Consider the following 22,934-nt stretch of genomic DNA (forward strand, 5'->3'; position numbering starts at 1 on the left):
TTCAGAAGTTGACGAATTGAATACCTTCAGTAAGAGCACCACCCTGGCAAACAATTGGAAATAGAGAGTGAGACCTTTGTGTCAACCTCACAGACATGTGCAATGTATATGCCTGTGCACAACACCTTGGAAATTCGAGAACTGGGTCAGTCCCCCCCAACCTAATTTGAATTCCTTATGAGACCCAAATGACCCCTCATCCCCCCACTTGAACCTTTAAAACTTCTAGCACCTTTAAACTACACACAAAGAATATAACAGACCTGGAGGATGCATTCGTCTCGGGAGGAAAGCTCAGAGGCAACGTGCTCGCCTTGGAAGCAAGACGATGCGGAGCAACACAGGTTCGATCCCTGGGTCCGCGCTTAGAAACCTCTGGGTATTAAGCACGTTATAAATAACCACTCATATCATATCGTATACCTATTAGCCCCTTCCCAATCAGAGACACCTTGGAGAGCAGCTCAGAGTTCAAAGCACAGCTCTCTGCATCTTTAGCTATATCACATACTGTGCTCTGCCAGGGGCTCTCCCAGTATCCCAATGCAATCATCTGATAGATCAGGATATTTCCTTCACAATTGAACACACACCCAGTGTCAATGCTGAAAATCTCATAGAGCCGTACCAGTACTCCGGACTCTTTAGTCCGCACTCAGCGTTACATGCTTAGTACACGTTTCTTCCTTATAACCACTGCCCCACACTTTTGTTTTGGTAAAACTATATATCACACACGACCACTACACATTTCAGAGATGCGCTACAAAAGACTACTTTCCATTGTATTATATTACCATGAATCTAAGTTACAAAAACACTGATTACAGCACTTCAACGAGGGAGGTATCCTCCATGAACACTATGTAAATATCAATCTTATTGTTAAACTTGAAACAATGAAACAGAATTGGGTGGAATATTTATGTTAATTATTTGTTGAAAACACCAGAGTGTGCAGTTTAAGGAAGATGGTTGAAGAGTCATGTTGAAGTTGTATGATATGATAACCCAGAGGTTTCTAAGCGCAGACCCGGGGATTAATACCCAGAGGTTTCTAAGCGCAGACCCGGGGATCGAACCTCTGTTTCTCCATTTCCCTTTGGGATCGAACCTCTGTTGCTCCATTTCCCTTTGCTTCCAAGATGAGCACGTTGCCCCTGAGCTGTTCCCCCGAGACAATTTATGCATGTTTGTCTGGAGTGCCACTCAGGGTGCTGTAGGCTGGACCTCGAAGGTACATCATGAAGGGGAACAGTGGGGTGTATTTGCAGACTGTTGGTTTCTTGCATTAGGCAAATGTTCATGAATTGTTGTAAAGTTAGAGGAACAAATGATTTTAAATTGTATCCTTTAAAAAGCACACAGTAAAACACTTGCAACACTAAATGCCTGTGGGTCTAGAGACTCCGCTGCTTTCAGAACATGAATCTTTCTAAAAACGAGCAAGGATACGCAACGAGTCACAGTATTGTAGAAAATAAATATTTAATGAATACAAATATAAATACAGACATGTGTCCGTGGTGACTCATCTTTCACAGCTAGAGATTACCTGAATCGCTGTGTAGACCACAGACAACAATGGAAACAGACATTCAAATATAAATATACATCTTGGCTTTTATATACAGTTTGCAGCAGTAGATTTGGCCTGTGGGTGACCCCTCAATTGCAGTCTTTGGGCGCATATGCTGCAGAAGAAATGTAGTGAGATAATCACGTCATGGCTTTGGTGGCTCTTAGCTCTGCTTTCAATTTTTCTGTACCGACCCATTGGGGTAATGTCATTATTTTGAAAGATAACAGAAAAACACTCATAGTGTGCCAGTGAAATGTGTCCTGAGCAGGGCAGCCCATGTTTAGAAAGATGTGGCTACTTCAGAAGTGCTAGTGTTCACGGCAGTCCGCGAAAGGTGTGCCAATTCTGGACACCCTCGGGGTAAGGTGGCTGCTGTCGTGGATGGCCACTGGTTCGCTAACCCCCTTTCGGGAAGGCTGCGGAGAGTTCTGAACTGTGTGGGCGGCCCTTGCTGGTGGTGATAGGCCGGCTTCTGGAGCTGAGGGCTGTGCTGATAGGCTGGAGCGTAGGCGTACGTGATGATGTAACCATTCTCGTACTGCGATGGGAAGTATTGCTGGCTTCTTGGGGTCGGCTGGGGTGGGTATCTGCAGATGCCCCCACTGTTGCTGTAATGTCGGCGTTGCTCATTCATTGGGACACCTGGGAGAGAGACATTAGAGGCCATTAGATTTTGGGGAAAACCAATATAGAAAGTGGCAAGTTTGGTAAAAACGTGCCAATCGAGATCAATAAATATAATCAAGCGTGCTGTTATTAGCCAGAGTTTCTTGGTATCTACACGTATTGAAAACATATCACATTGCTAAAAGAACTTTCTATGTGATTTCAAACACCAACAAACCTGTTGCTTGGCCCTTTCTGACCATACACAGAAATTAAGTGGCGACCTTGAGGGAATTCAACCTAGATGTGTTTGCCTACAACCCGTATCATCCTTGCCAGCACAGTCAGTCCTAGTCTAGTGCTGTGAGTCCTAGACGAAAGCATCTGCAGAGTCCCAGCGTGCCTACACCTGTGGACAATACAATCTGAGCAACTATCTGCTGAGGAGTGACCAGCTCTGACCTATTGGAATGGGAGGTGGGGATGTTAGCGCCATCTGCAGGGAGCAGTTGAGTGAAACTGATTGACGGGATGATGTCACCCTATGCACCACGTCACCCAGCAGAGTTTTGCTATCATTCAGTTTCTCCAAGCACTCTTTCCTTTGCATTCCCTTATTCACACACTCTAACCTCATTTGATTGCTCAAGCAACGCCATCTGCAATCCCCTCAAAGCCCTTTGAAGGGGGAAAAACACATATGCATAGTAGGCTAGAGGTTTACCGGATGCGTGAAGGGTGGGATGGCTCAACAGGCAGGAGCCCGGGGGGTGGGGGGGGGGGGAGATTGCAGAGTCTTGGGAGATTTAGCAGGGTGGGGAGTTTTATGGAGGCAGAAGGCGAGTGAGTGGAAACACTAGAAGTTACATTATCAAGTCCATCTATCCCAATGCTAGAAGGAGTAGGAAGTGAGAAAGGTCAAAAGCTCTCGCAGCCTCGCAGCAATCACGTGACTTTACACGAATCAGGAGCTAGTACTGCTGATGGCCAAGATATAGATTGTAGTCAAAGCGGTTGGGTTTGAGTGGCAGGGGAGCTGGCCATTATTGGGACCCAGGCATATTTGATATCGGGCGGGGGGTGGGGGGGCGTGGTTGCATTGATGGGATTCCGCCTTTCAATGGTACGGGTTGGAGTTAGTATGTGATCAGTGATTTCGGGATTATAGATTTCATGTGGGGGCTGTGAATAAACTGTGTTAAGGGATAGATTTGTTTTTCTGCTATTTAAGGGAGCAAAGTATCCATTTGGGTTTTCGACATGAATACAGTGAGATGCATTTCTGGTTTGAAATGTTGGACTTGATCTTTGAGCAGCCAGTCTTGGTGCAGAGCTTTTTGACGTCACTTGCCTGGCACCAGTTAACTAGCAGAAAGTGGGGCCTGGTAGTGGGCGAGGACCCCCCCCCCACTCCTGTGGGCCGCTTACGCATGGGGATTCATTAGCACCAGATTGCAGTGGCGGGGGTCGTCTGGCTTTTCTTTCTCGCCCCCTGCGTAGGGTGTTGCTATGTTATGTATATGGTGTTCGTGGGGGTCATAGGAGGATTGTAGTAAGGAAACAAGCATCACAAACCTAATGTTGCTGAAATTAATGTCTTATCATAGAAGGGAGGATAGTTGTATTATTTTACAGCTGAGAAGCAATTACTGGATAATTATAAGAAATGCAACCATTCACATTCTAATTAAAAATAAAAGGTTTGAGAGATCTAAAAATAGGGCGCATACCACTGTGGGGAGAAGGGTGATGTGCTGGAGTGACAGCTAGTGTTAGGTTCGAGAAAGGGGAGGCTTCACGCATGAGGTGTCAGGAGCAGGTGGAGTGATGGGGGGGAGGGGTTTGGTTGCGATATGTGCTACTGTGGGGAGTAGGGCGATGCGCTAGAGTGATGGTGAGTGCAAGGTCTAAGAAGAGGGAGGGTCTACTCATGAGGAGGTGAGAGCAAGTGAAATGAAGGAGGGCCTTGGCCATGATACATGCAACTGTGGGAAGAGGTGTAGTGTGGTGGAGTAACAGGGGTGTGAGGTTTGAGAAGAGTGGGGGGGCTTGGTTGTGAAACGTGCTATTGTGGGGAGTAGGGTAATGCACTTGAGTGACAGCGGTGTGTGAGAAGAGGGAGGATCCACTCGTGGTGTGCTGGAAGAGGGTGGAATGAAGGAGGGTCGTGACTGTGATACACGCCACTGTGTGGAGAAGGGTGATGTGCTGGAGTGACAGAATGTGCGGTTTGAGAGAAAAGGGAGGAGCCACTTGTAGGGTGCTATGAGCAGGTGGGCTGATGGAGAGCTTTGGCCATGGGTGATATGAAAGGTGATTTGCTGGAGTGACAGGAGTGTGATGTTGTAGAAAAGGGGAGGTTCATGCTTGAGGCTTGGGGGGAGGAGGGGGCATCTGGAATGATGGAGGATCTTGGTTGTGATACATGTTCTGAAGGGACCAGAGTGTGTTGTGTTGAGAAGGTGCGGGCTTCTCATGGTGCATCGGGAGCAGGTGGGATGATGGAGGGTCCTGGTTGTGATACTGAATAAACTATCCCTGGTGTATAAACAGCAGCAGTAATACCACGGGCACAGGGATTTATAATCCCCACCCTACTTTATCCCCGCACCCTTCTAGCATGTAATCCTCTACACCCAACGTGTTTCCTTCCCTCTATTGCTGGATTGCACCGATCTGTACCTTAAAGCATCGATTGCTACCCCTTTCGTCTCTTTTCTGACTCCCTCCTTACTCTTTCTCAATATTTCTGACCTATCCCCTCAGATTACTATCTCATCTGCTCATGCCTACCTCTCCTACCCCCAACCACTCCCCTCGAACTAACTGCCAAATGCTTTGGTGATGCACTTATCCTGCGATTGGCATGTCCCTCCATTTGACATGGCATTTATATGGCTGCACCCAGAGACTGTCACCAGTGCTTTTAAGCCATTTGGTGAGTTTAGCGCTTCTAAATAAAACACCAAATACATTTAAAAAAATGTCAATACATTATGAAAACACTTGTATTCATTCATAAGCACTAGTGGTTACTATCACCGTCTGTTTTTCATAAAGTGCAAACAATTTCTCAGCTTATGTTATCCCAAGGAAGAGCACACGAGTGCCGTCATACAAAGGGTATCTTTTGAGAATGAATATCTATAGGTTGTGTTTTAAGACACTCTTTACTCATCCACCAAATGAAATAAATGAATGCTAAGCAGACAGAGGTCTACAGCCTGTGCCTGATCTATAGCAACTGCAGAGCAGAGATTGCAGATGTCTGCCACAGTAGGGATAGATGTCATACCACGCACTTCCCTTCTTCCTATACAGCCGCTCTACCCCCAGGAGATGATGCTCTGATGGAAGGCCACAACCTACACATCTTGTGTAGACCACTGTGGAGGCTAAGGACAACTGGCTGGTAACAAATCCACCATAAACAAGCAAGATGTTGGTGTTACACGAAGACTGCCTCGCCCAGGCCAAAGAGAAAGGCCACCTAACTGAAGTCGCCCAGGGAGGGGACTGCAGTGAAGGCAGGGCTTGAATGCAGGGCTTTGAATGATGTCAGCCAAACGGACAGCAATTTGAGTCAAGTGCCTAAGTAAAGTCGCCAAAGGGAGGACATGTAAATAAACTCACAGGGGACGCCACCCAAGGGAACACAAACTGCCTTGAAGACTGTGGTGTCGCTATTGATGTAAAGCAGCAGTATTCAAACTGGGGACGTGACCCTCTGGGGGGCCACAGCTTATGTCCAGGAATATAATATCTGGCCTTCAGCTTGCAATGAATATCCTGTGTATTGGTACCATTCACCGGCATATCGGATTTAGGAAACTCGCCATTTCTAACCAGCGAGTATGCAAAAACCCGGGCATCCCAGGTACCCCATTGCTTCCCAAAGTTGCTTGTGAAGATTTCAGACCAAGTAAAAACAGAATAGCTTTATAAGCACTTAAAAATAATGACATGCAGCGAGAATTATAATTGATTTTGGCTCAAAGCACAAAAGAGTAATTCTGGAAACAAGACTTTCAACCTCTACATTTCTAAATCATAAGGGTGGCCTGGTTTATTGGCACTCTGGCAGATTACGGCTGGCTTGCATGCGCGCAACCTGCAGTGTTTCCATTCAGCCGCCTCAGTTCGGATTCCTGATTTTCCAAACCCTACTAAATATAGCTGTGGCAGTTTAAAGGGTACATTTAATACTGTTTTCTTGGGGTACAAGTGTCATCAAACCCTGTGCACTTGTGACATACTGAAACATTCCATTCAGCCTCTTTTGAGTTCTAGTAATCTTTTGAATTGCTCCTTTGCATACTGTGTGTTAGTGGCATTCTCAGTTTTTAGACCAGAAATGGATCATACAGAAATACACGAGTCACCGATGTTCAGGAAAAATACCATTCCTCCCCCCTGGGTACCCCAGTACCAGTTGCAACCGTTTTGGGTTTTTACCTAATTATTTTTAAAAGTGTGCTCTAAAATGCAGCATTTTAACCCGTTGTATTAAAAATGCCCTGGGGAAAGATACCCCCCCCCGCCCCACACCCTCCTTGATTGGTTCAGGCTCCCTCGCTATGTCTGGTTGATATGGCATATCTAGGGGAAATATTTATGCCCCTCCACTTAAATTCACCAGCTGCCACAGGGACTGTGTTGGGAGCAGGATGGGGGAGCCATGGGATAGTGGTGGGAGCAGAGTGGGGAGATCCCAGGGTCTATGTTGGGGTGATGAGAGCCCAGAGTGGGCTAGGAGTGGGATGAGGGAGCCCAGAGACTGTGATGGGAGCAGGTGAGGAGCCAAGTGACTATACTGGGAGCAGGGTGCAATGACGGGTGTGCAATAAATCCTAGCCATTTGGACTTAAAGTCCATTTGGCATTTTTTGCGCGGCTGGCGTGCCCACATTTTGCTCAGGGGTGGGGGCAGGTCAAAAAAGTTTGAAGACCACTGGTGACAAGTAAGAATACTAGAAAATGCCTCCTTGTGCTACGAGATTCACAGGCCAACACACAGTATTCTACTGGCGTGCATGGCTTTTTTCAAGGCTTACCAGTGGTGGGTCTTGGGAGGTGCTCGTGGGGCGTCTTTGAACCCTCTGCGTTCAGGTCAGAATCGCTGTCGTGGAAGTCGCTGTCCCCTCTTCCGCTGTCCTTCCCGCTGACATGGTCTGGGTGGGAGTGGCTGCTGGGGGAGACAAATTGAACCGTTAAAATGAATCACGTGGAGCAACGTATCAAAAGAAAAAACGGACTTCCGCTCAAGGTAATGAAGCTCGGCTTTATCAGGAAAGTGTCGCTGTTAAATGCAACTACTCGGCCTGCGCGAGCAATACACCTCTGCCAGCCCATCCCGGTGTGTGGAGTGACGACCTGGCATTGCTAGGCCGCCTACTACACACGCACACACAGCTAGTACACAATACCAGAACACGGGCCTTACCTCAAGCTCGCCACGGACTTGACCTCGCGCCATGCCGATGCCGGGTGGAACTGATTGTGGGGTTCACCCTGAGTGAGAAAAAGGGAGAGTTGCATGTGAGTCGACGCCAATGAATGCACATTCGAATTGCTAAGAAATATATCAAAGTTAGGCCTAAAACGCGCTGCGCAACAGCTAGTGATAGGGAAACGTGGAAGGGAGGAACGGCGCAGTGTTTAGAGAGGAGTGTGCGCGCGGTGGAGAACTTCAAATCCCGAAATGCAAAACGGAATAAAAGTTGGACAGAGCTGAAGATGTGAGGAAGGGAACGAGGGCCAGTGGCATGCTTGCGATTGTAACACGCGGATGAAGGGCTTTCATTTAGAAAGGAGGTACTTGGAAATACTTTTAAAATAATTAGGAAATGGCGAACTTGGCGGCATATGGTAATATAAAAGAGTCCTAGACCTTTTGTTATGGTTTTAATTCTTTTTTAAGGTTTGAAGTCGTCAGTTACCTGAGAGTCTGTGCTCGGGGTCCTCTGTGTGGAGTAGCAGTCCTGGGGCCCTGCGCTGTCTTCGGTGTGACACTCGTCGCCGCAGGTGTCGGACTCTGTGCTGATGGACAGCTGGCAGGAATCGGACTGGGACTCGGGCTCCGTGCAGCTGCCCGCCTCGGAAGACGGGGTGCTCTTCAGCAGTCTGTCTTCTGCCATCCGTTTCCCCGGCTCCGGAGCACTCTGCTTGAAATGGCGGGGCCTCCTCTTGCAGGTCACGGCCACAAAGACGATGGCGGCCATCAGTAGCAGGCACCCCCCAGATAAGGCCGCCAGCAGGACAATTGACAATTCGTCCAGCTCCAGGGGCGCGCCCTCTGATGACTGCATGATCACAATGTGGACTGCAGGTGGCGCTGTGTCTGTGAGAATCACATTTAGGGTCGCAGTGGAGGACAAGGGTGGCCGGCCTTTGTCGGAAACAGCAACCACCACATATATGGTGTCAGCCTCCTTTTCAGAGTTCAGACTTTTTCTTAAATAAAGTTCCCCGGTTGCTTTGTTGATAGCAAATATACTGTCTCTGTCCTCCACTATAGTGAAGAGTAGCTCGGAGTTCAGCCCCTCGTCTTCATCTGTGGCCTCGAGCTGCACCACTAGGGAGTTTGCTGGGGCGCCGAGGGGCATCAGGAGGTCCGCAGAGTCGTTTCTGAGCCGGGGGGATGTGATCATGGGAGGGTTATCGTTCTGGTCCACTATCTTAATCCGAATAACGGCCCGGCTGGAGAGCTGGGGCAGGCCGCTGTCGCTGGCCTCGATCGTCACCTCCAATTCTTTCAGGGTTTCGAAATCAAAGGACCTCACCGTGTACAAGGCCCCTGAGCCGGGGTCCACTGTGACAAACGTGAACAGGGGGGCCCCCATCACCTCTGTGTCCACCAGGGTGTAGGTCACTCTCCCATTGTTTCCCAGGTCGGGGTCTCTGGCCACCACGGTGGTGATGTAAGAGCCCGGGGCGTTGTTTTCCAGGACAGAAACTTCATAGACGGGCTTGGAGAAGAAGGGCGGGTTGTCGTTCTCGTCGCTCACCCGGATGGTGAAGTGGCGCACGGTCTTGAAGGGAGGGGAGCCCAGGTCTTCGGCCACGATGGTCAGGTTGTACTCGGAGATGCGCTCCCGGTCCAGGGCGCTGGTGGTCACTATCATGTAGCTGTCCTCGTAGGCCTGCTGCAGCTTGAAGTGCTCGTGGCCAAAGAGGGAGCAGTGCACCTGTCCATTGGGGCCCGAGTCGCTGTCCAGGGTGCTGATCAGGGCTACGAAGCTCTCCCTGCTGGCGGCCTCGGTGATGTGCGCCACCCCGGCGGTGATGGAGGTCAGGGGGGTGATGGTGATGCTGGGCGCGTTATCATTCACATCTGTGATGTGCACAATTATTTTGCATGTGGCAGATAAGGGGCTGGGCCCCAGATCCTGGGCCTGGACATCAAACTCATAGGTCTGCTTTTTCTCAAAGTCCACTTGACCCTCCAGGGTCAGCCGTCCGGACCTGGGGTCCAATTTAAAGAGCTCTCGGACCTCTGGGGAGGCTTGAAGACCAAAACTATACACAAGTTGTCCATTCACCCCTTCATCAGGGTCAGTTGCATTGAGGTCCAGAAGCGGAGACCCCGCGGGGGCATCTTCCTGGAGCTCCGCGGTGAGCAGGGGGTGCTCAAAGACGGGCCTGTGATCATTGAAGTCCAGTACTCGCACGGTGACCACTGCACTGCCGGAGAGCGCCGGGCTCCCCCCGTCCCGAGCCACCAGCTCCAGGGTGACGGTGTCCTGGGTCTCTCTGTCCAGCTCCTTCACCAGCACCAGGTCGGCGTACTTCACCCCGTCTGCACGGCTCTGCACCTCCAGGCTGAAGTGGCTGTTGACGGAGACCTGGTAGCTCTGGATGGAGTTGGTGCCCACGTCTTCGTCGACGGCGATGTCCAGGGGCAGCCGGGTGCCCACGGCGGCACTCTCGGACACCTCCAGCGGGATTTGGGGCCGGGGGAAGCGGGGGGCGTTGTCATTGATGTCCCGCACCTCCACCTCCACGTGCAGCAGCCGGAACTGCTCCTTGGCGAAGCTGACCACGTCCAGGGCCAGGGTGCAGTGCGGGGTCTGGCCGCACAGCTGCTCCCGATCTATGCGCTCCCCGGTGGAGAGCTGCCCGTCGCTCTCCCGCATGCGGATCAGGGAGCTGTTGAACTGCTTCATCAGCCGGAAGCTACTGGCCGGACGGTCCGCCGAGTTAAAGAGCAGGTCCTCGGACAGGACGGCGATGACGGTGCCTGGGGGGTCCTCTTCAGAAGTAAAGTACCTGGAAGTGTCAGCGCGGGAGATGCAGGCCCCCATGGACAGGATCAGCAACAGGGATGGGAGAGAAGCGCCCCCGGGGGAGACGCGAGTCAGACCCATCTCTGGTCCCGCAGCCTCGATGCTGGTCTGGAGCAGCTGGTTCGGTAAAGTGTTGCACTTGGATAAGTTTCTCTGAAATGAGCGTCCGGCTCCTTAGATAACGACTTCTCTGGCAGGCTCAGAATGATTGACCGCTTCGACGCTTAATCCGCAGAGCGAGACAAGTAGCAAAGTTTCCCTTGTCTGAAGTTGGAGCGAACTCAGCACTCGCCGCGCTCTGAAGTGCTCGCAGTGCAGTGGCTGCAGCCTGGAAGAGTGTGATGCCAAAGGCAGGGCCCCCGGCTCTTTTATCCTCTGCAGACAGCCCAGGAATATGGAAATGAGCGTCTGCTGCGTCCGGCCCACCAGTTGCTTTAGGCAAATGGTCGCCCAGACCTGGCAAACGCCCCAGCGGGCGATCTTCAATCAAAGGCACCTGACAGCGCCTCCAAAGGGCCGGCGTGCCCGTGAAACGCCCTGTCACCAAATGTCACCACTACTTGTGTTGGAAGTTAGACTTGGAAAGATTGATCGCGGGGCCTAAATGACACGAATTCATGCCCGCCGGAGCAACAGCAAACAAGGAGCGTGTCTCCGGAAATAAGAGACCCCAAAAGCGACGGGCACTTCTCGCAATGCCGCGCGTTTACTGGGGGGTTCATTCTGAGAGTACGGGGGCAGTTGCCCGAAATGATCGGAGCCCTATCTGTCTCCTAATCTAGGCGTTTAGACCGTTTTTAAAATGTGTTATGCTGTCTGTTCAGGCTCTGGGCTATAGGGCAATGCCCGAACCGAAAACGCAAAACGCGAGTGTGGGCCCGTTTTTTGTGGGGTCAAAGGGGGCGCTTTTTCGGGTCCATGTGGGCCAGTTTGATGTTAATTCGCCACGCAGCTAGTAGCTTTGTCCAGTGTTACGGAATACATATTCTTTAAAGTGCACACCCGGCATCACATGTTATCAAACAACTCCCCTTCGGTACTACTCAAACAGTCTGTCACAAAAACAATACATTTCTATTTGCAACTGGGGGCCACGTTTTCGTTGGTTCCCGAGTCAGTTATATGCCCCAGTCAGACCCATTTATCTGTTGATAATCCCGCAGGGCCTCTGTGAACCAGAGTTCCATTAGAAGCAGCGCAGTGCGGGGGGGGAGGGGGGGTGGCAAAGCTGCGCACACTTGCAGCCGCCGCCTGATTCCCGCAGGAAGTAAGATAGATAGTGCTTTCGCGCAATGTGTTGCGCAGCACACCGACACTTCCCTGATGCAATCAGCTCCGACCGTGTGTCCGCGGCAATCATGCAATAGGGGCACGAACGCCATCGCCGTTGATTGGCGCGATAGGAACGCTCTTCCGTCTTAAAGCAGCCCGAAGAGTGAAGCCCCCGCAAAAGTGCGTAGCCCTAGCGCTCCTTTTTTTTCGAGGCCTATGAGGAGCTATGCTCCTAAATTGGGCAGCTAAGAGCTTTCCTCACTCTCATCATGAGATGTTGGGGGCAGAAACATACTGGACGCCCGAGGGCCTTAATGCGGGGGCAGTTCTAGTCTGTCGCCCTGGGGGTGTCGAATTGCTTTAAGTGGTGTGCAGAAAGGGCTACGGTTTCATTTACGTGGGGGGTGAAGCAGAGGTTGCGTTTGTAACTAAGGGAATGACCTAACAAACAGAACGTGCGAAGAAGTTCACGTACCGGTGGGTTAACTCAGGGGGTTTACGTGCCAGCTGTAGAGACCTGTATAAGATGCAGGGCAAAACGCTTTTTTAACACACCTGCAGTCTCAATCTCACTTTGCAGGTCATTCCCCCAAAGTGGAAAATATACTCTCCAGTTTCCCCAAAAGAAAAACAAAACAAACAAAAAAAACGCATGCACACGTCTCCGCGAAGGACAGATAAGAGGAAAGGAACGTTAAAAAATAAATAAAACATAAAATACGTGTAGTGCTTCTAGCAGCTCTTTGCTTGCTGTGGTCCGCGAGGTGTTAACGTCTCTCAGTGACACCCTTTGTGTTTCATTGTGGCATCAGGGGCATATCCTGCCAAGCCTGGGGGCAGTGTCCTTACAGGAAGAGAAATGTGTGTGTGTGTGTGTGCACGCCTGTGGGGGCAGGAGGGGTGGATAAGTGTGCCCGTTGTCCGGTCAACGGCATGCGGCCTCCAGGCCGAATTTAACACTTTGCAAGCGGGCTGCGCCACTTAAGGACCCGGATTTGCAGCTACAAACGCCGCATTAAAGGCAACCCGCAGTGGCGCCCATCGCAAACTCCGTCCCAAGTGATATAAACCAGTCATGTCCCGAGCACCCAATAATGCCCGTCCTCCTAAGTCCGCCCATGGCGTGCAGGGCCTGCTCAACTAGAGGCCACTGTTTATGTATTGGATATTTGTAAGGCGACTGTACAACAATGGTGTTTCGAGGAGCTACAAGACAGAAAAAGGGACGGGGGACAAGGGAGAAAGATACAATAACGGTCCTACTAGGCCTTGTGACATTCAGATCATGCATGCATGGAACAAGAAGTGCGAGGGAAAGATGGGGCTGGGGTGCCGGTCTGTGCAAGATGCAATGTGCTGGGTGGGAACGGAGACGGGTGAAGGGGAGAGGTGCAAGTGCTAAGGGGAGGCCACAGGGCAAGTGCCAGGGATAGCAGGGGTTAGGGTCCACATGCTAAGTGCGAGGAAGGGTGGTGGATTGTAGGGGGGAGGGGTGGCTGGACCCCTGTAGTTCTCAGAGGGAACCAGCCAGCCAGTCATTGTGGCATAAAGCATGTGTTAGCGGGGGGGGGGGGGGAGACGGAAGGAGGAGGAGAAAAGGAGGGTCTTGAGGAGCTTCCATAACTTAAGGAGATCCTCCTCAAGCCTGAGAGGGGCAGAAGACCACTCCAGAGGAAGGGTCCTGCGTAGGAGAGAAATCTACCCCCCTCTCTGCTTAGAGAAGCCTCTGATCTCCGGGTTAGAGTTAGAGCTAGACGACCAAAGGGCTCTAGCAGCAAGGTGTTTAGGGAGAGAGAGTTGGATGTAGCATGGTTCAAGGCCCCAGAAAGCCTTGTGGGGGATGCAGAGGGTATAGAGGGTATAGCAGCAAAAGGGAGCCAAGGGAAAGAACTTAGGACTGGAGAGATGCAGTCCCTGGGCTTGATGGGGAAAAGTCAAGGAAAAGTCTTGCAGTCCTATTCTGGATTAGTTGAAGGGGGCGAAGGGAGGATAAACGTAGATTGAGGAAGAGTCTGTTGCAGTAGTCAAGCCTAGAGATGACAAGAGCTCAGGAGACATTGAGTTTCTGGGGGAAGGTGAGAAAAGGGTGAATGGCTCTACGGAGGTGCAGCTGGTAGTGTGCCTACTTGGCAGGGTCCCAAATGTGAGGAGAGAAAGAAAGAGAGGAGTCAAAAAGGACACCACAGTTTTTAGCCTCACAAGAGGGTGACGGGAGGGGGCCCATAGTGAGCAGCCAGAAGGAGGGTGGGAAGGTAGGAGCTGGGGTCTCAATGAGAAGGATCTCAGTCTTACTGGCATTAAGGCAGAGATCATTGGAAGCGCACCATGACTGAATAGCAGTCAGTCAGTCAGGGATGCGAGAGGAGGTTGAGGAGGCAGTAGAAGAAAGCTTGAAGGAGAGCTGCGTGTCATCCACATAACACAGGAAGTGAGGAGAGAAGGAGGAGATCAAGTGGGAAGGAGGGGCAAGGTAGATGTTGAAAAGCCACAGCGAGAGGATAGAGCCTTGAGGGGACCCATAGGAGGAGAGTGTGATAGAGGAGTGAACAGGGCCCATTTGAAACTTGGAAGGTCAGTCGGAGAGGAAGGAGGTCAAACAGTCCAGTGCTAGGCCCGAGATGCCAAGGGTGTCCCAGAGCCGATTGGAAGGCAGAGGAAAGAAGGATAAGAACAGATGGAGAGTTGGAATCAAGATTTGAGAGCAAGTCTTCACAGGTGTTCAGTAGAGTAGTTTCCGTGCCTCTGTTTGCTCTGAAGCCAGACTGGTGGTCACGGTGCAAACCAACAGTTTCTGTGTGTTGGAACAGGTGGGAAATGACCAGCTTCTCCAGGAGTTTGCCCAAGAACTGAGATCGGGTGGTAGTTTGCTGGGCGGGAGGGGTCGGCAGAGGGCTTTTTGAGGAGGGGGTCCACCAGGGAGTGCTTGAGCGGTAGCGGGAAGGAGCCGGTGGCAAAGAAGTGATTACATAAATCGGCCAGGGAAGGTGCAAGGGAGGCAATGTTGTCCTTGATAGTGCTGGAGGAGCAACGGAACATCTGTTTGGAGGAGACTTTCATAGAGAGGACTTGTCTAGAGACCTCATCCGTTGCTAGGAGCAAGAAAGAGGAGAAAAGTAGGGAAGGGGAGAGGGGAGCCAAGAGAGACCTCAGAGCTGGGGAAGGAGGGAAGGGAGTAGAGGAGCGTGAGGACAGAATGTGTAAAGTTCGGGAAAGGAAGTAGGAGGCCAGTGAGGGACAGGGATGGCAGCGGAGAAATGGAGACTGCAGTCGGATTGGCAAGTTATTTGCAGATTTTAAACATAGTTGTTAGTGGCCCCTGAGATACAGGCTTGTATATGTGCCCTCTTCTAAGAGCAGATGGAAAGTCTGTATTACCTTTATAGTAGGCGGCAGGCCAGGCTGTTAGAGGATGTGCCTGATGCCCGCCACATCCGCTCAACAACTATGCACTTGTGTTTCAGAGAGGATAGGTCAGAGTCATACCAGGTGTTGCGCTTGGAGGCAGGCTTCATTCAGATCCTCTTGATAGGGAAAAGGATATCCAGTGTGTTTGTGTTAGAGAGGTGAAAAGTAGCAAGGGCAGAGTCAGCGTTGGAGTCTGTGGCAGGGGTGGGAAGGTGAATGAAAGTGGCAGCAAAAGCAGTGACGGACACTAGCTTCATGGGTCGAATTATGGAGAAAACAGGCAGTGCATACAGAGGCTTAGCCATGGGACCTAAGCGGTCCAGATGAGAAGACAGGAGAGAATGGTCTGACCAGGAGAGTGGTGGAGTGAGCGAGTTGGAGATGGGGATGTCTGAAGAGATGAGAGCATCCAAGGTATGTGCGACAGAGTGCATCAAACTGGAATGGATAAACGGTGAGGGAAAGAACATCACGGGGCTGCGGAAAAGTGCAATGGCCGACTTGGGAGAGTCAAGGTGGATAGTGAAGTCTCCACGGAACAGAAATACAGAGGTGGAGGCAAGAATGGAAGAGGTGAAGTCAGACCAATCTGAGAGTAAGTGGGAGACTGAACCAAGGGTCCTGTAGATGGTGGCAAGAAAACGAAAGGGTTGGAGAGACACCAAGCCTGCAGACAAGGCAGTCAAAGGAGGAGTAGGTCTGAGTGGGAATGATAGTAGCAGGGATGCAGTCAGAGAAGATCAAAGCCACTCTGCCTCCAGACTGGTTAGGCTTGGGATTAGACAGGATCGTGTAGCCCACAGGGAGGAGTGTGTCAAAAGTAGTGACAGAGCTGGCAGTGAACCATGCCTCAGTGAGAGTGAGAACATGAAGGTCAAAATCCTCAAGGAGACAGATATTAGAAGTGTGTTTGAGGCAGAGCGAGATTTGAGGGTACCGAGGTGGAGCTGGTTGCCATCTTTGAAGATCTTCCAAGGAGGGGTGCAGGGATGTGGTATGCCCACCAGTGGTAGAGAAAGGGCTATAGGGGTGGCATCCGAAGGAGTGGTGGGAGAAGGAAGGAAGTTGAAGAGAGACGGGAGACGCCTATCAAGAAGGAGAAGGTTTGACTGAGAGTGCTGGTCCCTGACAGTGCCATTATGATAGACATTAATGATGCACCTAGAGGATAAGAAGCCTACCAAGAGTACATCCCCTCTGGTGCCACCATTAATGGATGATAAAGAGAAAGGAGAGAAGGCAGAGACCCTTGGGGAGTCCAAAGGTCTGCTGTGGGAGTGGCAAAGAGGATGTCAGTGACAGTCTGCCTGGAATAAGCATTGACGTAGGTGTCATCGATGGGCAGGTCTGGATTGGAGACAGGGTGGTGTTTTTTAACATTATCATTCCAGGCTTCAAGAGAGAGGTAGGATAGGTGATAAAGTAGCAGTTGGAGTAAATAGGTGAGATGGAGAGCACTATAGAGGGAGAGAGAGCAGAGAGATGGAAACATGGGGGAAAGATGGAGAACTGCACAGAGCATGAGGAAGTCACCAGGTGGCCTAAAAGCAAAAAGTTGCAGACAAGTCACGTGCAGACAGTGTCCTATCCAGACTCTTCAGGGCCACATCTGGCCAGTCAGGCCCCCCTCCAATGGGACAGATATGCAGTTGAGTGGGTGATAGTCCTTAGGGTTGAAGTCTATGGTGCCTTCAATGTAGGTAGATGTCCTCTCAGATGAAGGCTGCACAAGATGAGTCAGAGTGCTTTGTCCATGCAGTGTCCCACTGCACACAATGTGAGAACTATGCTTAGCAGGCTATAACACCAAGCTAGGATCCCAACCCTCTGCCCCCCACCACTAGGGGAGCGTAGGCACCCAGACATCAATGTAAGGCAAACCAAGGAAAGCCCCAGGGCCCTCAGGCAGGCCCATCTCACTTATACACTGGGCCCACAGGAAGCCAAGAGTCAAATACCCCAGAGCTTCAGGGGAAGTAGGAACTAAGAATGAGGCGCCAGGCCATTCCCTCTGTTGCCTCAATCTCTCACCATAGCAGGGAGGCCCCTGCCATCCACGACACTCCTCAGCACCACCAGAACCATGCCACCTCGAGTCATAGGCCCTGGGAGCATTAGTGGGAGTTGTCCCACTCCCCAATGGAAACCGCAGGAGCCTATACGCACCAGCCCAGTTTCACTCCATCTTTTATGCTTACACGCTATCTGACAGCTCCCACATTACTTGCTCTGTAATGATATATTGGGAGACCATACTAACATAGGGAGCCCCCCTCCCAATAAGATGGCCCACAATATACCACTTATTCTTGGTTTCAGCTAGCCCTATCCATGACCCATATAGTGCCAAGTAGATCTCTCCCCCTGTGCTAATAATGAGCCAAGAACCGTGCTCGGGTATAGAGAGAATTTATATTTATTAAAAGTATAGGTTCAATAAATCTTGCACTCAATTGATATACACGCCACCTTCTCTGTGGCACAAAACAAAGTTCCAATGTAAAACACATGTTTTCCTTTTGTAATAACCAGATAAAAATCACTTAATAGGGTTTGGATTCAAACAAAGCACAGTTTTGGTTTCAAAACAAGTTACACATTACACATGCAGTCCTTAGTACGTGTCAATTCCCTGCACACTTGAAAATGCTAGCAGTTTTGAAAACACTCAGACTTTTGATTAATAGAACCCTTCTTCTTTCTTCACCCCAAAAGCAAATCAAAATCATTCTGCTATCAGGGCCACTTCACCACTCTCTGGAAAGAGTGCATATCTTTCAATGGAGAATTACACTTGGTTTCACTTTGCAAAGCACGTTTCTACCCACCACCCAACACCCAGGCATCAGATATATGCAACACCTCTCTGTTTTAAGGCCAGGTCTAGGGAGTGGGGCCAGTTAGGAATTTCATTTAGGAACCAGTGATGGGAGTGTACCAAAAAAGTAGTGGAACTGTGGGTCCAGTGGGGGACAGAGTAGGAAGGAAAGCAACAATGTGCAACACATTTTACTTGGGTTGCAGCCATGCTGGTTGAAAGCCAACTGAGTTGAAATAGATTCCAGTTAAGCTGTAACTGATTTTCTGAGTTAAAGTGTGGAAATGTGCTTTAACTTCATAAAGTACAGTTCTGGAATGGTGAAAATGGTTGCAAAAAGTAGTGGAGCTGTTAACAGTAAAAAATAAAAGTAGTAGAACACTGCTACAGACTGTTACCGCTCACTTCGACCACAGCTTGGAACATTAACACCCCTTGCGGTAAAATCAAGTTTTAGTGAGTGGTGACATTTATGAATTTCGTTTTGGGACCGAAACACCCCTTGGTTTCAAGGCAAGGTCTAAGGAGTGGTGACAGTTGGGAATTTTCTTTGGGCCAAGGACAACCCTGTTCTTCAGAGAAGCCTGGGGTTGACAGGAAAATTACCCACAATGACTTTACTGACAAATTGACTTCCTGTTAGGAAAGAGGACAGAGGTTTCACACTCCTCTGAGCACCTCCATGTGTCAATTTATTTAGGAGTTCATTACATTACTATTCAGTCAAATATACTAAGGGCCCACACAAATTGCGCCCACCCACTATTAAGGTTAGATATTAAGGCAGGCAGATCCCCACACATTTGTTGTCATTTGGATAAATCTACTTACATTGAAAATCTCTGTTTGGGGGCACTCAGGAAAGACAGCAAGGCTCCTCTTTGGGGACATCACAGGCCGTGTCAAAAGCTTCTGTCAAAGATAATCACCCGCATCCATCCATCACCTGGCTCTCCTTAATAATAGGCATTCAGCTTTTGGCTTTCCCAGTTTCTGTCTACCATACAAGGTTTAGGCTCCATCAGTGTTAATGCCTCTCCCCCCAAGTAAGGCCAGGCAGCTGTCTCAGAATTCACCCGGGTGGATTAAAGTCTCCTTCAAGATGTTTAGCAGCTCTCCCTCCAAGATAGATTTATAGGCAGGATTTTTCTGTCCGTCTGTCCCTTTCTCCACAGAGCAAGGATGTGTCCCTCCCACCCAATGTTAAGATCAGGAAGTGTTAAATTATTTGCCTTGGATTTTCATTGGATGTCTGCAGTTCTCCCCTACCCCCAAGCTTCAGCACCTCCCTGCCGATATGCACTTGGAGTTCTATGATTGAAGTGAAGTGAAGAGGTACGCACCTTCTGTCATTTACAGTTTTTTTTTTACATGACAGCTTTTTCACTCAAAAAGTCCCTACGTGGCAATATTTTGTAATTTACCAATAAATGTCATAATATATAGATATAAATGTCCCCTAAGCATGATGGATATGTGAAGCTCACTATTGTTTGCAAGTTAGTGCACATGCAATCTATGGTGTTTGCCTTTATGCACAAACTAACAGATTTGGGAAGGTGCAACTTCAGACCAGATATCTAGTTTGAAAAGTCATCAGCTCCCCAACTGTCAGATCCAGGACATTTCCGGGGAAGCTAGAAACACCTTTTATGTTATCACAAAAATTCCCTAAATCACATTTGGATGACAGTCATGACTTGAAAACAGCTTTAAAATATGTTCTGTCCCAACCCTGTAAGTATGACTGAACAAAATGACATTTGGAATGCAAGTCAATGACCACATATTTATACATATATCTGCTCAGTTTAATTTCTCCATTTCCTTGAAACCACATGGTCCAGAGCATTTGCCCCAGTCTCTGAGCTCAATGTTGATTTAGCCTGCAATACATTGATCAATCACTCTTGTAAAGTCAACAGCTGAGCTAGTGCATACTGCATAGATTGTATCTCTCTGACCAGGTGGTTCTATTCCTGTCACACAGGAGCTGAATCCTTCCGCTAGTCTTCAAAGCATTGGGCTTTTGGAGGGACAACAGAGCCAAGCAGATCTTGCAATGCAGAAGGTCTGAGAAATCTGCTCAGTAAATAGGGGAATTTCTGTCTTGGGCTGAAAAGGGAATTATATGTGGCATTTGCACGAATATTGCTTTTTCAATTTGTGACATTAATTTTTCCACATGAAGCCTTGTATTTATTTTAATAACTTGCATCTTGCTATCATTGTTCCACGTGTTCCCGAATGAGAGTCTTTCTTTTTTCACACAGCATTGGCTTTTCAATGGGGTAACTAAAAGTGAAATCCTGCTTTTGATGTTAGCACACAACTTGCTGTGCCCACACTTCAACTGAATAACCAAGTCTCCTGGGGCAATGCCAACTTGTAACAAGGAGGCAGAGGAGCCAGAGGAGGCTGTTATGACTGTAACGAGGAAAGGAAGGAATAGGAGTAATGGTGATTACTGCTAAGTAATCATGACATAACTCCCACGCCCTTCTTATGTCCCTTTCATTTACACTTGAGAAGGATGTATATTTTTAGATTTGCAGAGTTAAAGAATGATATTGTCACTGGGTGAAGTTCCCTGCCTCTGAACCGCTGAGACTTGGACCTTCCAAACGATCATATTTTATGATATCTTGCATTTTTATAGTGCCTCCTGCAATAGGTAATAGGTTATGGGGTCGAGGCACTTTGCCTGCCAGAGAGGCAAAGAAGGAGTATGATAGAACATTTATTAGTGGTAGGGAGACAAAGTGGGGTAGAGAGTTGTATGAGGAGAGGCGACAGATAAGATGCTCATGAAGGCATGAGAAGGAAAAGCTGGAGGTGCTATGTGTAAAATTGGAAATAGTTCACAAACATGTGAGGGTTTGAACCAATGGCTGCCCTAGAAACATCCCCAATAAACAGATCTTGGGCCTGGCTCAAGAAACCGCCATCCTCCTTGCGGATTGAACCTGGATGCCTGGGAGGCAAAAAGTAGTTGGTGAAAGAGTAAACATAGGAAATATTAAGCAAAGTCTACCTGGCCCACTGATACCAACAAAGGTTTTGTAATTTTGCCTGTTTTGTTGTAATTAACAGACTGCCTGATTTCCACAATACAGAAACCTTATCTAAGTATGCTAACACTGACCGCTTGACATCAAGACAATGTGAGAGCTCCTTTCTTGGAGAGAAAGGATTAGGCTAATTTGTGGGACCAATATTGTGGGACAGTTGAAAAGTTGCCTACAAGAGCGATCACAACTGAGCTTCAATGCTTCTGGAAGGACATTAAGCAACTGTCGTACCGAGTGGGCAAGCATCTAGACCTGCAGTTCGGGAGTGAGAAACAGGCACTTGGATGGATGGGGGTGTTTGCCAGACCAGGCACACTGAAATCAGGGCCAGAGAAGGGAACTGCCCTCCTAGGCTAGAAGGGGGCTATCAGGATTACTTACACCCCAAAATTCCATTATCCTGGAAATAACGTAGGGAATCCAGATGGTGTGGGGGAGCATAGAACAACTCTGTTGGCCAATTCAGTGATGATACATTCGTCCCCAAGCTTGATAGTCCAGGAACTGTAATCAAAATTTGTCCCACTGGAAATACATCGGAGTTTCAGAAAGGTCCAAAATCAGATTTCTTTATCTCTGACACACTGGGCAAACACAAGTTGATTCAGAGATATTTCACAAGACACTGCAAACACACTACTCACTGTGACTGCCATGGAATTGTTCACATCCCTGATGTGAAGAGTTCAGAGTGATAGGGGATGGAGTTCTGCCCCGGTCCATTTTTGGGCATTGTTTTTGCCAATAACGTGGACATTGTGCTTTCTTGCCTCTTGACGTGGGCAATTTCCGATTGGTTGTCAGTCTTAGCGGACAACTTTTGTGTTCTATCCGATTTGAAACGCTAAGGAGAGCAAGCCATTTCACTGATTGTTACCTCAAATTTGAAGAACTTCCCTTTTCCATCTTGAGCTATGAGCAATGTACTGTTTCTTTTCCAGTGGAGCACCTATTCCCCTCTTGCTGGCATCCATGTTTATGACTGGAGAAATTGTTGAATGAGAAGGAATTCCCATCTGTAGATGTTAATTAATCTCTTATCAGTGTAGGTGGTTTCCAATCGAGCTGGTGCATGGGTACCCTGAGTTAAAAATCCTGGTTCTCCAGTTTCCAAGGACATTTCAAACTGGTTACATACCCCAGATCAAACCCTGGCTCAACGCTACAAGGCTTATCCCTCTACTTTCCGGGGAAAAACTAAGAATTTACATATAAGAAAGAAAGAAAATCAAAACATAATTCAACACCTTTTAGTATGGGCAATCACTGTCCCAATTATCCCACATGCATACAATTCACAAGTATTAATAGAAATACAAATACTTTTATTGTGTTAAAATCCTCAATAATTAAAAAAAAATGGGTAAAGGTGCACAATGTGTAACAAACCAAAAAGCATCCACAATACATGAAAAACTATTCACAATACATTTACATACAAACATCGATACAGAGTTTGATTGAAACCCCAACACCTAGGCCTTAGAGGGAACCAATATTTGGCCCGGTCGTGTTGTGCTGTAAAATGCCCAACATGTTTCAGCCCCTACAATTAATTAACGGAAACTTCTTCAGGGGCTAAAAAGCCACAAAATCTACATCGATTTATGGATGCGCAACCTGGTCTCCACATCCTAACAAACACCCAAAGCACTAAAGCGTAAAAACTGCTTCTAGTTCTTGGTATTTTCTCTTTGAGTGCACAAGTGCACTCTTGCTCCTCAAAGTAGGGCAGGAAACGATCATGGAGTCAGTAACGGAAGGTGGAACCGTGTGTAAGAGGAAAATGACGGCTTATGGAAACAAGACCCAAGGGCACATGGGACATAGTTACACGATTCCTAATTTTGACACCCAGACTGTCGTGGACCTTTTGCAAACAGTGTATTGGTGGAG

General features: G+C 48.8%; 1 protein-coding gene across 1 annotated transcript; it reads right to left on the reverse strand.

Annotated features, from left to right (window-relative positions):
• Positions 1 to 1,726: 1,726 nt before the first annotated feature.
• On the reverse strand, positions 1,727 to 10,686 carry LOC138528616 (protocadherin-8-like). Its single transcript, XM_069640416.1, has 4 exons — positions 8,127 to 10,686; positions 7,631 to 7,698; positions 7,242 to 7,375; positions 1,727 to 2,224 (listed from the first exon to the last, which is right to left on the reverse strand). Exons 1-4 carry the CDS (start codon positions 10,551 to 10,553, stop codon positions 1,863 to 1,865), a joined length of 2,991 nt encoding a protein of 996 aa, XP_069496517.1. The 5' UTR covers positions 10,554 to 10,686; the 3' UTR covers positions 1,727 to 1,862.
• Positions 10,687 to 22,934: the final 12,248 nt, after the last annotated feature.

Source organism: Ambystoma mexicanum, chromosome 7q, assembly GCF_040938575.1.
Source record: "Ambystoma mexicanum isolate Mex_15411 chromosome 7q, UKY_AmexF1_1, whole genome shotgun sequence".
Taxonomy (NCBI): domain Eukaryota; kingdom Metazoa; phylum Chordata; class Amphibia; order Caudata; family Ambystomatidae; genus Ambystoma; species Ambystoma mexicanum.